The sequence below is a fragment of the Oncorhynchus clarkii genome, chromosome 3, assembly GCF_045791955.1.
Source record: "Oncorhynchus clarkii lewisi isolate Uvic-CL-2024 chromosome 3, UVic_Ocla_1.0, whole genome shotgun sequence".
Taxonomy (NCBI): domain Eukaryota; kingdom Metazoa; phylum Chordata; class Actinopteri; order Salmoniformes; family Salmonidae; genus Oncorhynchus; species Oncorhynchus clarkii.
This window is the reverse complement of record NC_092149.1, coordinates 48,034,564-48,051,084: the sequence shown is the minus strand read 5'-3', so window position 1 is coordinate 48,051,084 and position 16,521 is coordinate 48,034,564. Positions and strand designations below refer to the sequence as shown.

Below are 16,521 nucleotides of genomic sequence, written 5' to 3'. Positions count from 1 at the left end.
AGACTCAATAGCCTTGGTTTTTCTAATGACTACCTTGTCTGGTTCACCAACTACTTTGCAGACAGAGTTCAGTGTGTCAAATCGGAGGGCATGTTCTCCGGACCTCTGGCAGTCTATGGGGGTACCACAAGGTTCAATTCCTGGGCCGACTCTTTTCTCTGTATATATCCATGATGTCGCTCTTGCTGCGGGGGATTCCCTGATCCACCTCTACGCAGACGACACCATTCAGTATATATCTGGCCTTTCATTGGACACTGTGCTAACTAACCTCCAAACGAACTTCAATGCCATAAAACACTCCTTCCGTGGCCTCCAACTGCTCTTAAATGCTATCAAAACCAAATGCATGCTTTTCAACTGTTCGCTGCCCGCACCCTGCCGTCCGACTAGCATCACCACCCTGGACGGTTCTGACCTAGAATATGCGGACAACTATAAATACCTAGGTGTCTGGCTAGACTGTAAACTCTCCTTCCAGACTCATATTAAACACCTCCAATCCAAAATCAACTCTAGAATCGGCTTTCTATTTCGCAACAAAGCCTCCTTCACTCATGCTGCCAAAAATACCCTCGTAAAACTGACTATCCTATCCTACCGATCCTCGACTTCGGCGATGTCATCTACAAAATAGCCTCCAATACTCTATTCAGCAAACTGGATGCAGTCTATCACAGTGCAATCCGTTTTGTTACCAAATCACCTTATACCACCCACCCTGCGACCTGTATGCTCTAGTCGGCTGGCCCTCGCTACATATTCGTCGCCAGACCCACTGGCTCCAGGTCATCTATAAGTCAATGCTAGGTAAAACTCCGCCTTATCTCAGTTGACTGGTCACGATAACAACACCCACCCATAAGCACATGTTCCTGCAGGTAACATGATCATCTGATCACTGATCATCCCCAAAGCAACACCTCATTTGGCCGCCTTTCCTTCCAGTTCTCTGCTGCCAGTGACTGGAACGAACTGCAAAAATCGCTGAAGTTGGAGACTTTTATTTCCCTCACCAACTTTAAACATCAACTATCTGAGCAGCTAACCGATTGCTGCAGCTGTACATAGTCCATCTGTAAATAGCCCACCCAATCTACCTACCTCATCCCCATTCTGTTTTTATTTTATTTTATTTACTTTTCTGCTCTTTTGCACACCAGTATCTCTACTTGCACATCATCATCTGCTCATTTATCGCTCCAGTGTTAATCTGCTAAATTGTATTTATTTGCCCCTATGGCCTATTTATTGCCTACCTCCTCATGCCTTTTGCACACACTGTACATAGACTTTCTTTTTTTCTACTGTGTCATTGACTTGTTTATTGTGTTATTGGCTTGTTTATTGTTTACTCCATGTGTAACTCTGTGTTGTTGTCTGTGTCACACTGCTTTGCTTTATCTTGGCCAGGTCGCAGTTGCAAATTAGAACTTGTTCTCAACTAGCCTACCTGGTTAAATAAAGGTGAAATACAATTTAAAAAAAGATAATTAGCAACTAAAGTGGTGCTGTAATAACGCTATGCCCAGGTCTAAACCCTGATTGGTTTACACTCCAAAAACATTTCTCAGAAAGAAAAAAAGAGTAAAGTTGTATATTTACAAAGGATTCACAAAGCTTAGCTTGCCAAGGAAGCCTTGAAATGAGGTCATAATGATTAAGATCACTACTATCCCCACCCTTATGAAGTGGCAGCACAAGAGCTGATTTCCATACTTTTGGAATATTTCCTGATAACAATATTAAATAAAAAATGTGGGTTATTGAGAAAAACATGATGGGAGCTGCACACTTAAGCAGACCGGGATCCAATTGGCCAGCCCCTGTGGATTTTTTGTTGTCTATTGCTAGAAATATTTTTCTGTAAATAGCCTAAAAGAAAATCAAATCCCCCCTATCAGCATCCAGCCCAATATCATTGTGATTAGGCTTAAGAATTATTTAAAAGATAAATAAAATGGTGATTAAACGCATCAATGATGGCATTTTTTTTTGTAATGGGGCTTGTGTCTGAATTAATTTGTTGTGGCAGAGAGGAGGAAGTAGAACCCTTCAGGGAGTAGACAGTTTTCCAGAATTTAGCTGGGTTCCCATTACAATCCGAAAAAGAGGTAACAAAATAATCAAGTTTAGCCTTACTAAATTTGTCTTACCCAATGATTCCTCAGTTGCTTAAAAGTTTGCCAGTCTGGGCCTAAGCCTGTGTTCATAGCCCAGACCCAAGCATCATCTCTTTTATGAATGACTTCTGATAATTCCAGAGTGTACCAGGTATTCGATCTACCTTTAATCCTTAATTTTTTTGAAGGGAGCATGGTAATCCACAATAGTACTAAACACATCTGCAAAAATATTGAAAGCTAAAATCAGGTTCAGGAATGGAATGGATAAAATACAATCAAGGTCACTAAAATAAAGATCATGTAAAAATGCCTGTTCACTGAAGTTAAAGTTCCACTTTGTTATGACACGAGGCTTAGATTTTTGTATTCTCACATCTCGAACACAAACAAGTGGGCAATGGTCACTAATATCTTGGGTGAAGACACCAGTAGAAATATATTTATCTGGTGTATTCGTTAAAATAAGATCAATCAGAGTTGACTTTGAAGGATCTTCAGGGTTGGTCCATGTAGGATTAGTCACCAGCTGGGTTAGGCTTAGATCATTACATGCGTCTTTTACACAATTTAGGTCACCCAGGATAATAACTTCTGATTTAGTAAAAGACGACAACAAACTAGTTAACTCCTTGAGACCCCTATGGCAGACAAAGGCTTAAAGATGGTAGCTCACATTCTTTGGCAAGGGACATAGATTTCAGTAAAAAGACAAATTATTTTTAATAAGAATGGCCACACCACCACCTCTACTATGATTATCAGCTCTGAACACATTATAACCCTCAATATTAATATCAGATTCCAGAATGTCCCCAGAGATCCAAGTTTCAGTCAATACCAGAATGTAAAGCCCAGATCTTGATGTAATCCAGTTTAGGAAGTAAGCTCCTAATGTTCAGATGCATCAAACCAAGTCCTTTATGATGTTTAAAGTCACACGGAGTCTCCAACTCAAACAAGCTACTTCCAGTAGGCGGTTGCAGACCCTATCTGACGGTTGATATGGATATAGTTGGTATGGCTTAGGGCTGGGCAGTATACCATATTTTACGATATACCGTTATCGATGCATGGACTGGTTTGGGTTTTTACTTTACCTTCTATAACGGTAGTTGAATGTTTGGTTTGTTAAATGTGATATGCCGTGTGTAAATGTCCAATTTTGTAGTTTACTTTGCTACTTGAGTCATCGCTCTCCATGCCACTTTCCACACAGCCCGAGCCCCGCCCCGTCACTCAAGGAGCACATTTGTTGTTCCTCGACCACCAGACACTTGCATTCAGTCTGCACGTTTTCACTTTGCTTCTTAAAATAAACTCACTAGCGTTCTATAATTACACTAATCGTTTGTGTTTCTTACATCTGCAAACAGCTACTTTCTATTTTCTTAGCAAATTGGGCCTGAATGTTGTTAGCCGCTAATAAATGTACCAAGGCAACGCAAACGCAATTAGCTATACAGCCTGATAATACCAGCGATGACGTAGACCTAAATCAGCATGTTGTTTGGGCAACAGTATCTTCTAAATCAAAGAGGAAGACGCAAATCAAGAACGTTAGCTACATGAAGTAGCGAAGAAAAACATTCAATATAGCCAAATATTATAGGGTGCCCTAGGAAACACTGTAGAAATCAGCATTTCAACACTTCGGTTCCTACCCTGTCACAATAACTCCTCCCTGGCATTTTCATTTGTTGTCATGTCAAACAACACTGTATACAAAGTGCCCACTATTATATAATAACTATAGAATTAGAATAATCCTTCTATTTCCATGATTTAAATAGTTCACACAAGTGTTTTTGCTCTAAATTGCAAGTCAAATTGCAATTGCAACACTTAGTTTAAAAAAAAAGGTCTAGATTGTTTGCCCATATCATTAAGGCAGTGTGGAAATGATCTCAAATGAGTGCTGTAAATGCAGAAATTGCTGGAAATTAATTTTGGTACAAGTTGAATTGAACAGTATAAAACAGAATGGAGAAAGACCTGTTGAAATCACTTAGAATGTATGTCTTGCCACCCTACGGTAACACACTACTCAAAGCACATGTAGAACTTTCATTAAAAAAACACAAAATACTGTCCAATTATTTAAAAAAATTAAATACCGTGATATGATATGTTGACCATATCGCCCAGCCCTAGTATAAGATAAGTATAAGATTGCATGGAACTGCCCCATTTGGTCTATCCCTAATAGTAATAGAAATTGGAATTACTTTTTAGGCCCTGTGGCCATAGCCAATGTCATTATGAGGAACTCTCAGAGTAACCAATTATGGAATGTTATAAACTGACTTACATGAGCTTTGGTTGCTATTGTGCAACAGCCCAAGCCCTCTACATGATTTAAAAACCAATAAATGGGACTAGTAGACCAGTGCCAGAAAGACAAAACAGTGAGACTTCTGCCAGAGTGGTCGGTCCGGGACCAGAGTGACAGGTATTGTGATGCAGTAGCGTGATTTGTATGGAACTTTTGACCTGTTGTAGTCAAGCCAAGCTAGTATGCTAATACCATATAGAATGTGTTGTAAATCGTCCCCGAAACCGTTCTTGTGAAAGCGAAACATACAGTATTTTGTTGGCCTACGGAACTGCAACAGGGTATGTAATTTCTGTGAAAATGCCCTAAGACAACACAGGATCATTTCAATTAGGAATTCAACATTCTGGGAAAACTTGCCTCAGAGAACCAGGGATACAGTTAGGGTTGAAAATGTGGTCTAGGATTGGCTCCTTGACTATACTATGAACCGGTACAGTGGTTAGTAATAGGATGAGTGGTGGATGATCGGAAATGGAGTTCGCTGCAACCTACCTTGACTGCCTTGGCTGTCTCCAGGGACTGCTCTGGGGGGATGCCCACCTCCCGCTCCCTCAGAAGCTGCTGGGTGAAGTAGGTGATGTCACGACCAGCGATGGGAATGTGCTTTATACAGCTGCCGATGACGTAGCCCTCAGCCTATAGCAACACAAAGACAGACGAGTCAGAGTTCACAATGCTTGGAGTAAGGTGATGTCACAGCATATAAGAATAAATAGGTCAAAGTAGATGCATAAATGTTTAAATTATTCTACTGTTTTATTTTCACATTGTCCTTTTCAGCATGGTTTCCAGCAAATATGGTGGATGTGTAACAAGGCCAGTACAGCTTAAATTTGGCTCAGTAGTGTGAAAAGGGTATGAGGGAATATACTGTATACTTTCACCAAACTTGAATGACCATGAATAAGCAGTGGCTTGTACATCCTGCAGGGCAGTTTAAAACCAAAATGGTGACTAAATCACCATTGCACAACTTGTGTTCTTGCCAGGAAATTCCTTCCTTACCTAAGTCTGTGTGTCAAAAGTATACAGTGGCCTACTTTCATAGTTTCCTCTCCATCATCTGCACTGATTGAAAATAAATGGACAAGAAAAAAAACATACCCCTGGCTTTTACCAATCCAGTCTTTTTTAAGATCAGTTCAGAAAATACAAAAGGAGACAAGCAAATGAGGCCACTGAAAAGTATTGAGACGCATGAACCTCAACTTGAACGATTAAAGGTCTGGCTGAGGTGAGGGAGCCTTTCACTACAACCAGGGTTGTGTTCAGTATGGCACACAGAATCCAAACACTTTGTAATGGAACAAACAAACCAGTTCAGATTGTACCTCCCCACTACAAAAAGTTATCTCCCTATACTGTGTTTGTAATATATCTGTATTTTCTGTCATGTGTGAGAAGGCTGTCCTTAGGTCAGCTGATGTGCCACTCACCACAGGGATAACGTGGGTGACTCCGTCTCCACTGTCGATGACCGTCCCCGTCAGTGTCCTCTCCCCTACCTGTCTGGATGTCCAGGAGGCCGCCAGTGCCAGGACAGCCTTGGGGGGGGACAGAGAAAACAGCATCAATGTGACACCATTGTAAAACAACACTGTCGTGTCCTACATCAGCAAGTCCGCAATGTCATTGACCACATCCTTTACCACAACATTAAACAGCAGAGGGCAGAGGCAGTTACGGAGTCTGTGTTTTATACAGTTTAACAGCATATCAGCTGTGTGTGTGTGTGTGTGTGTGTGTGCTAGATAAAATTGTGTTCCCAGAGATTAAGCTTTACCTGCACTGCGATGTAGAGCCCTGGGACGTTGAAGGACTCAAACATGATCTCTGCGGTGTACTCTCTGTTCTCTGGTGTGTTCAGAGGAGGCTCTGTCTGCAAGAGGACACCACAGTACTGGGAGTTAAGACTTCCACACACAGACACACTAATCCAACCCGCATCAGGTTTAATAACAACCACATGGACACTCAATTAGGGCTGGCACAATTACCGAAAAACCGACGGTTATGACCTTTTAATTATTTTAGCGTGTGGAATGAACAGCTGATTGAAGACCGGATGGCCGGGCATTCGTGCGGTAGAGTCCGTTTCAGCGTTAACATGGACTCGTTAACAACGTTTTTATTTATTTAACCTTTATTTAACCAGGGGGGCTAGTTGAGAACAAGCTCTCATTTACCACTGCGACCTGGCCAAGACAAAGCAAAGCAGTTCGACACATATAACAAGACAGAGTTACACATGGGAAAAACAAACATACAGTCAATAATACAGTAGAAAAAGTCTATATACAGTGTGTGCAAATTAGGTAGGATAAGGGAGGGAAGGCAATAAATAGGCCATGGTGGCGAAGTAATTACAATATAGCAATTAAACACTGGAATGGTAGATGTGCAGAAGTTGAATATGCAAGTAGAGATAGTGGGGGTGCAAAGGAGAAAGATAAATAAATAAATATCATATGGGGATGAGGTAGTTGGATGGGCTATTTACAGATGGGCTATGTACAGGTGCAGTGATCTGTGAGCTGCTCTGACAGCTGGTGCTTAAAGCTAGTGAGGGAGATATGAGTCTCCAGCGTCAGTGAGTTTTGCAGTTCGTTCCAGTCATTGGCAGCAGAGAACTGGAAGGAAAGGCAGCCAAAGGAAGAATTGGCTTTGGGGGTGACCAGTGAGATATATCCGCTGGAGCGCGTGCTACGGGTGGGTGCTGCTATGGTGACCAGTGAGCTGAGATAAGGAGGGGCTTTACCTAGCAGAGACTTGTAGATGACCTCGAGCCAGTGGGTTTGGTGACGAGTATGAAGCGAGGGCCAGCCAATGAGAGCATACAGATCGCAGTGGTGGGTAGTATGGGGCTTTGGTGACAAAACGGATGGCACTGTGATAGACTGCATCCAATTTGTTGAGTAGAGTGTTGGAGGCTATTTTGTAAATGACATCGCCGAAGTCGGGGCTTCCTATTTTCGCAGAAAAGCATCCTTCACTCATGCTGATGGTCGGTTTTACGAGGCTATGCTTGGCAGCATGAGTGAAGGATGCTTTTCTGCGAAAATAGGAAGCCGATTCTAGATTTAATTTTGGATTAAATAAATACATAATTTTTGGTATTATTTTCATGCTGAAGATTCAAGAAAAACGTTGAATTTTTGAAAATATTCCATCTAATTCGCTTTATTTTTGTAATACATTACACTTGACCGTTCTTGAATAAGTACCTTCATTTCTTTTCATTTTTCCTCTATTCACCTATTTTAGGTGAATAAACGTCATCCAAAATTCCATGACCGTCACCTCAATTACATGCAAAACTCCTCGCTTTGAACCTGCAGAACAGGTCTTAGTTACAATGCCTTTTAAGAGCCTCACAATGCATTTATAACTGTCAGGGTTAAGTTAAGAAGTCCTTTTGAAATAGGCTCTATTTTCAACCTTTTAAGGAATACTCAACTTTGTGTTAATGGATCACAAACACTGGCTTTAAATGCACCCCATTTCACAGAGAATGAGATAAAGCTCATTATGTAAAGATTTTGGCCGACTGTTTTAAACATTTAGTTTCAGTTCCCTTCACTAGAGGATCCATTTCACATGGCTCACAGTGCCGATATAGTCGTACTTCCTCAAGACTCTTGACATTTATGACATCACTTTTTTAAACCACGGGTGCACAACTTAGGCCCTTGAGTTCCACAGTACAGATGGTTTTTGTTTCTCCCATGATGTTGGAAAGAGAGCCTACCCTCTATCCATCAATATGGTTTCTTCCTATTCCGTAATATCCCATTTGGCCCATGGGCCTCTTACCAACAGGAAGTAGTGGTCCTCGGGCTCTGCCCTCAGGTACTTGAAGATGACCTGCTCCATGAACCTCTCCATTAGGTCCCAGTCCTCCACGATGCCATGACGGATCGGCCACTGGTGGGCGAGAGGTCACAGGTCAGTCACACAGGCAAACACAAAGGCAAGTAAATTACTAAGTGACACCGAGTACACCAACATACACTTTAGTGCATGGTTGAATGAAACTTCAAGTACACCAACTTACATTTAGGACATGACCTAGTGACAAACCAGGTACACTGAACGAAAATATAAAACGCAACATGTAGTTGAGTTGGTCCCATGTTTCATGAGCTGAAATAAAAGATCTCAGAAATGTTTCATACGCACAAAAAGCTAATTTCTCAAAAATGTTGTGCACAAATTTGTTTACATCCCTGTTAGTGAGCATTTCTCCTTTGCAAAGATAAATCAGTATAGGCAGTATGTTCAACCAGCCTCAGAACTGCAGACCACGTGTATGGCATCGTGTGGGCCAGCAGTTTGCTGATATGAACAGATGTGCCCCATGGTGTCAGTGGGGTTATGCATGGGCAGGCATAAGCTACGGACAACAAACACAATCGCATTTTATCTATGGCAATTTGAATGCACAGAGATACAGTGACAAGATCCTGAGGCCCACTGTTGTGCCATTCATCCATCGCCATCACCTCATGTTTCAGCATGATAATGCATGGCCCCATGTCTCAACGATCTGTACACAATTACTGGAGGCTGAAAATGTCTCAGTTCTTCCATGACCTGCATACTCACCAAACATGTCTCCCAATGAGCATGTTTGTGATGCTCTGGATCGACGTGTAGAAGAGCGGGTTCCAGTTAACACCAATATCCAGCAACTTCGCACAGCCATTGAAGAGGAGTGGGACAACATTCCACAGGCCACAATCAAAAGCCTGATCAACTCTTTGCGAAGGTGATCTGCCTCATGCAGAGAGACACATGGTGATCACACCAGATACAGACTGGTTTTCTGATTTGTATTGTTCAGCATACAATAACATACAATTCGTAGGCCTGCATGGCTTAGTGACACTAACATACATTCAGCACATGGCTTAGTGACTAGCTGTGACAGATGCCTCTCGTGAAGTTTCCATATTGCCTTGGAATAGGAATCTGTTAAACACACAGTATGTGAGTTATCACGAAACCTCGCAGGCCGCGTGACACACCACGCCTCGCAGGCCGTGTGACACACCTTACATGACAACTTCCAATTGGTGGGCTTGTGCATTGTATTGGTCAAATTACTTTTAGGCTGTCATGTTTTGCTGTCATGGTTGGCATTGGGCAGGTTCGTTTGTGGTTTATGTGAGCTTTGATATACTGTATTGGGTGGGCCTTTTCAAGTCAACAGGTTCGGTACCTTTGTGGCGTAATTGGGCTTGTCTATCCCCTCGTCGCCAATGAAGAAGTCCAGGTCGTCCACCCCCTTGACCGTCCTTGATCCAACCTTGGCTGACTCTTTGATTGCAATACCTGGGAGGGAGCATGTGAAAGAGAGAGCGAGAGAGAGACCGTGCGACAAAGAGAGAGAGAGAATCGATTAGACTAAGGCTGTGTTTGATGAAAGAGCTTTGTTAGGGATACTATGTGTGTTCTCTAAAGAGAAACACCAAGTGCAAGAGTGAACTATGCCCTCACTGTTCACTATCCGGACTTGTATTCCCAACGCAAGGCCCCAAAGAGTTCCACTTTGAAACCGTGTTAGCTCTCTGCTTGACCAGCTTTAAAATGACTTTGGTCTAGGCAACACAACATTAAAAAAACAAAATCACCACTGGCTGAGTTCAAGTTCAACAGTTAGGCCTACCCTCTATGCGAGGCGAATCGTCTGGACAGATATACTCACATGACGGAACAATAAACTGTGGCTCTGTGTTCCCTGCATACCCCAGCTTTGTGTATCTGGAAGAGAGAGAAAAGGTAGGAACAGCATTAGATTTAACAGCCATGGTAGACATAACACATGCTCACTGTGCACATTTATGTTGTATGAGTGCCAGTTTGTAAAAAAGAAAAGAAAAATATATATATTTGCAAGCCTAGACTCTATTTTGGTTAGCTTCAATACAACCCCTGTTCTTCCATGGATCAGAGCCAACAACTGCAGCTCGACTCTGAATAGCCTACCCTTCGATAGGAAGAGTGTAAAAGGGCATTTGGAATCAAAGCGGCTATTCATACATTTCCCAAAATCCAACACGCGTATAAATCTTAGCATAGCGTCATCCTACAACTGGTTTGAGTGCCAGCAGTGTTGCATTTAAAGTTCACTTGCAGTAGGCTAAAGCCTTCCACAGATCGATAACGAAGCCTAGAGTGCTCAACCCAAAAATGTACAGAAACTGTCAAAATCATTCAAATGGGCATATTAGTTTGAAAGTTGCCAGTCGGCAGAAATCTCTGTGAAAACTTGGGGTGGGCATTTAGGCTAGCATGGCACACACTTCCCACACCTACCTGGAAACCTATCTAATGGTATTTTTTTGTGGTCAAAACAATTTCCCAAATTTTTCCAAGGGTTATGTCTATACGTGGGAACATAACCTAGCTTAAATACTACATCAAATACTTAAATACTAGTACAATTCATGAGCCTTTCTATGATCCTTTGTGTAGTGGTGTTTTGCTAGGCACATGCTAGCCAGATGTCGGCGGCTGTGGCTCTGTTCTCCCGTCGTTTCCTGGACAGGGCCCGTGGGAATGATAGAGGACACTGTTGAAGAGTGCCAAAGCACAGTGTGCATCAAAGACTACAGTAGGCAAGTAACTCCTAGTCATAACAGTGCAGTCTTTCAGTTCATGTACTTAGGAGGCAGTAGCAGTCTCTAAAGTGCATGAACCAAACATAAGGACATAGCCTAGTTGATACACACACTAGCTAGAAATATGGTAGGGCTGTCCCCGACTAAAAAAAGTCTTAGTTGACTGAGAGTCGTACTGTTCTTTCGACCAATCGATAAAACACACACATGACTCAAGAAAGAACACGATGTTCACACTGTGTTCAAAACAATGACGGCGAGTTCCTGTGTGACTGGTGCACGTTGTCTCGCTCTCCTCTCTACAGCAACGAAACGGCATCACAGCTCAGAAAATGTTTATTGCGCTGTCCGTGCTGAAGCTGCAACATAATTTACGCCATGTAATTTGTTAATTGTTTCTGACTGAAAAGTTATGTTTACGAAATCCCTCATTTTTTGGGGGGAAAAAAATAGCCTATTCTCCCAACCCTTGCTCTCTTTACGTGAAAAATGTAAGCAGCGCATGCATGTGACCAATAGGGCCTGACCTATAACCTATCATAATCACATCAATAAATTGTTTATAACAATTATAACTCCGAACAAGTGACAGCAAAATGGATGAGGCGGACGTGAAAAAGAAACTCGAAATGGTTACTCAGGAGGGAAATAGGAAGTCATCTATGGAAGTTGTAGGAAAAGTACTGGAGATCAATAAATCCAACACACCTATAAAAGGATGGTATAGGAGGATTGTGTGTGCCAAACAGTTGCTGTTAGATTACAATATTTCTATTTTTATTTTTTAATGACAATTTCGAACAGTGTACACACTAAATAAGGATACCAGAGACTATTCTAAAATTAAAATAAAACAATCAAAAAATAAAGTAGGGCTTGGCGGTATACCGTATTTTATGATATACCGGTATTGATGCAGGGACCGGTTTGGGTTTTTAAATTACCTTCTATAGCGTTATTTGAATGTTAGGTTTGTTAAATGTGATACGCCATTTTTAATGTCAATTTTTATAGTTTACTTCGCTACCTGAGTCATCTCTCTCCGCTCTTTCTCGCCGTGCCACTTTCCACACAGACCTAGCCACACCCTGTCGCTCAAGGAGAGCATTTGATGTTCCTCAACCACGAGACGCTTGCGTTCAGTGTGCATGGTCAATGCAGCACATGCAACAATGTTGATGTCAACAACGCTGTTTTCACTTTGCTTCTTAATATGAACCCACTGGCGTTCTATAATGACACTATTAGTTTGTGTTTCTTACATCAGCAAACAAGCTAGTTTGTATTTTCTTAGCAAGTTGCCCTAAATCTTGTGAGACACTAATTGTTAGCTGCTAATGCTAATAGCTAGCTAATAAATGTACTGAGTAAGGGCAAACGTAGCTACCTAATACAGACTGATAATACCAGTAATTGTGTAGACTCACTGACATTTTCAAGCTCTCCTTGTCCGAGTCTGTAATACCAACATGTTTTAAACAGACCACCATAGTCCCTGTGCCCAAGAACACTAAGATAACCTGCCTAAATGACTTCCGACTTGTAGCACTCACATCTATAGCCATGAAGTACCTTGAAAGGCTGGTCATGGCTCACATCAACACCATCATCCCAGAAACCCTAGACCCAAACCAATTTGCCACCCCAACAGATCCACAGATGATGCAATCTCAATTGCACCCCACACTGCAATTCCCCACCAGGACAGAAGGAACACCTATGTGAGAATGCTATTCACTGACTACAGCTCAGTGTGCAACACCATAGTGCCTTCAAAGCTCATCACTAAGCTAAGGACCCTGGGACTAAACACATCCCTCTGCAACTGGATCCTGGACTTCCTGAAAGGCCGCCCGCAGGTGGTAAGGGTAGGTAACAATACATCCACAACACTGATTCTCAACACAGGGGCCCCTCAGGGGTTCGTGCTCAGTTCCCTCCTGTACTCCCTGTTCACTCATGACTGCACGGCCAGGCACGACTCTAACACCATCATTACATTTTCCGATGACACAACAGTGGTAAACCTGATCACCAACAACGATGAGACAGCCTATAGGGAGGTCAGAGACCTGGCCACGTGGTGCCAGGACAACAAGACGATGATTGTGGATGATTGTGGACTACAGGAAAAAGAGGACCGAGCACACTCCCATTCTCATCGATGGGGCTGCAGTGGAGCAGGTTGGGAGCTTCAAGTTCTATGGTGCCCACATCACCAACAAACTAACATGGTCCAAGCACACCAAGAAGGTCGTGAAGAGGGCACGACATACCTATTCTCACTCAGGAGACTGAAAAGATTTGGCATGGGTCCTCAGATCCTCAAAAGGTTCTACAGCTGCACCATCGAAAGAGCATCCTGGCTGGTTGCATCACTGCCTGGAATGGCAACTGCTCGGCCTCCGACCGCAAGGCACTACAGAGGGTAGTGCGAATGGCCCAGTACATCACTGGGGCCAAGCTTCCTGCCATCCAGGACCTCTATACCAGGCGGTGTCAGAGAAAGGCCCTAAAAATTGTCAAAGATTCCAGCCACCCTAGTCATAGACTGTGCTCTCTGCTACCGCAAGGCAAGCGGTACCGGAGCGCCAAGTCTAGGTCCAAGAGGTGTCTAAACAGCTTCTACCCCCAAGCCATAAGACTCCTTAACATCTATTCAAATGGCTACCCAGACTATTTGCAGTGCCTCCCCCCTTTACATCACTGCTACTCTGTTGTTATCTATGCATAGTCACTACCTCAAATAACCGGTGCCCCCGCACATTGACTCTATATCGGTAACCCCCCCCCGGTATATAGTCTCGCTATTGTTATTTCACTGCTGCTCTTTAATTACTTGTTAATTTGATCTCTTATTCTTATCTGTATTCTTTGAAACTGCATTGTTGGTTAGGGGCTCGTAAGTAAGCATTTCACTCTAACGTCTACACCTGCTGTATGCATGTGACCAACACAATTTGATAATTGGCAAGTCAAATCGCAATTGCAACATTTGGTTAAAAATAAGTCCTAGATGATTTACCCATATCGTGCAGCCCTTGGTGGCAGTGTAGAAATTCTCTTAATTGAGCAGTGGTGTAAAGTACTTAAGTAAAAAATACTTTCAAGTACTACTTACGTCGTTTTTTTTGGTATCTGTACTTTACTATTTTTTGACAACTTTTACTTCACTACATTCATAAAGAAAATACTGTATTTCTCACTCCATGCATTTTCCCTGACACCTAAAAGTACTCGTTACATTTTGAATGCTTAGCAGGACAGTATAATGGTACAAATCACGCACTTGTCAAGAGAATATCCCTGATCATCTACTACCTCTGATCTGGAGGACTCACTAACAAATGCTTTGTTTGTAAATTATGTCTGTCTGAGTGTGCCCCTGGCTATCAGTAAATAAAAAGAAAATGGTGCCATCTGGTTTGCTTAATATAAGGAATTTGAAATGATTTAGACTTTCACCTTTGATACTTAAGTACATTTTCTCAATTGCATTTACTTTTGATACTTAAGTATATTTAAAACCAAATACTTTTAGACTTTTACTCAAGTAGTATTTTACTGGGTGACTTTCGCTTGAGTCATTTTCTATTAAAGGTATCTTTACTTTTACCCAAGTATGACAATTGGGTATTTTTTCCACCCACCACTGCAATTGAGTGCAGGAAATGCAGAAATTATAAAAGTGCTGAAACTTGTTTTGGTGGTTGAAGTTGAATTGAACAGTATAAAACAATCAGAATGGAGAAACATTCTAAGTGATTTCAATGAGTCTATGTGTTGCCACCCTAGGATAACGCACTACTCATAAAGAAAACGTAGAACTTTTATTATTCAAAAACTAAAAATACTGTCAAATACGTCATACCGTCCATTTAAAAAAAAAAAAGAATACTGTGATATATTTTTTCCATATCGCCCAGCCCTAATATAAAGCCTTTATTACAGCAGACTAGAAACAGTTGCATGCATTTGTGAATTGCGGTTTATTTATTGTTAAGGCAAATTATTCAAAATTCCCTTTGTCATTTCATTTGAAAACTAAAATGCTTGATTGCATTTCAAAGCATGAATGTCTCGTATGCTGTGTGATGGCATGAACAAATGATACAGTAGCCTATTTACTGAAATATAGGCGTAAATAAATTAAGACTAAACAGGACGCGCTCTTAGGCCTACAGCTCGGTGGATATACAAGGCTACTAAACAAAGCCTACTAATGACAACGACATTACATATTATTATGATGGTCATAATAATTGTAATAACAATAAGAAGGAGATCAAGAAAAGAGGGTATAGGAGCAAGAGCTGTGTGCATATTATGTGTGACAAAGAGGTGCTGTATTATTTTTCTGCCTGTTTGGAACAGTGTAAACACTAAATAAATAAGTAATACCACTCTGTTCTAACAAAATATTTTTGTAAAGCCTTTATTACAGCAGAGCGAAGATTAAAAACAGCCGAATCTGTGAAATTGCTTTGTCCGACATTTTACCCATGAGGCTTGGTGCTCACAGAATCAGTAGGCTATTAAAAAAAAACATTCAAACAGAAAACAGAAGCAAGATCTGTCTAACTTCTGTAGATACTGTATATGTGGATGATTTATAAAGCCAGGTACATTTAACAGTTAGGCTATTGATTACAGACCTAATTAAGTTGGGGTTTCCTCTCTACTAAATTTGCTTAAACAATTAGGCTAAGGCAAGGGCTGTTTCCTCATCTCTGCTACTGCCTCCGCTGCATTGTTCTCAATCCCAATATGCTGGTTAACTTTACTATTATGCACATAGCAACATAGGGAAAGGCACCAATTATACGACGCACTGTAAATTACATTTAAGAACCGAGGACAGCGACCCTATCCATCGAGGGAGAAAGCGCATTTGTAATAAAATTGATTTTAGTGTGCACCATTATTTTTACATTAAATTTCAGTATCACATGTCTTAGAGTGATGGACTGTGCCATCCCTGTGGCCTCTGCAATGGATTAGTCCATTGAGACAGGTGCAAATCAAACTGATGTCTTGTGCACCAATAAAAATATATATATTTATATATTATAACAGTCTATCGACCAAACAAATGACCAGTCGACTAAAATGTGGTCAGCTCTAGGATATAGCCTAGTCTAGTTGAGAAAATACCTTAAGGATATAGCCTAGTTGAGACAATACCATAAGGATATAGGCCTAGCTTAGTTGACACTACAATAAGGATGAGACATTGTCTGAGGTGCTTTTCAATTCCATAGTTTCAATGAATAGGCTATAGCCTAGCTAGAAAGTAGGCTAGGCCTAGTTGCTTATAAAAGCCTAACTATGAGGGAAGAAGGAGAATTATACTATGTGCACTTGGAACGTGGAAGACACAAAAACATAGGCTTAGGGCTTCATTCCACTGAACAGCCCTAGCTTGTCTGGGGTAGCT

The 16,521-nt window shown here is 41.5% G+C and overlaps 1 protein-coding gene across 1 annotated transcript in view; it reads right to left on the bottom strand.

The window, feature by feature from the left end:
- Positions 1-16,521, bottom strand: part of LOC139396507 (actin-related protein 3-like) — a 33,827-nt gene that overhangs the window by 14,500 nt on the left and 2,806 nt on the right. The window contains exons 2-7 of the mRNA XM_071143524.1: positions 10,169-10,224; positions 9,683-9,795; positions 8,275-8,385; positions 6,245-6,340; positions 5,898-6,005; positions 4,954-5,097 (exon numbers count right to left, since the gene is read on the bottom strand). Of these exons, the coding sequence (XP_070999625.1) occupies positions 4,954-5,097; positions 5,898-6,005; positions 6,245-6,340; positions 8,275-8,385; positions 9,683-9,795; positions 10,169-10,224 (628 nt within the window). The remainder of the gene's footprint in view (positions 1-4,953; positions 5,098-5,897; positions 6,006-6,244; positions 6,341-8,274; positions 8,386-9,682; positions 9,796-10,168; positions 10,225-16,521) is intronic.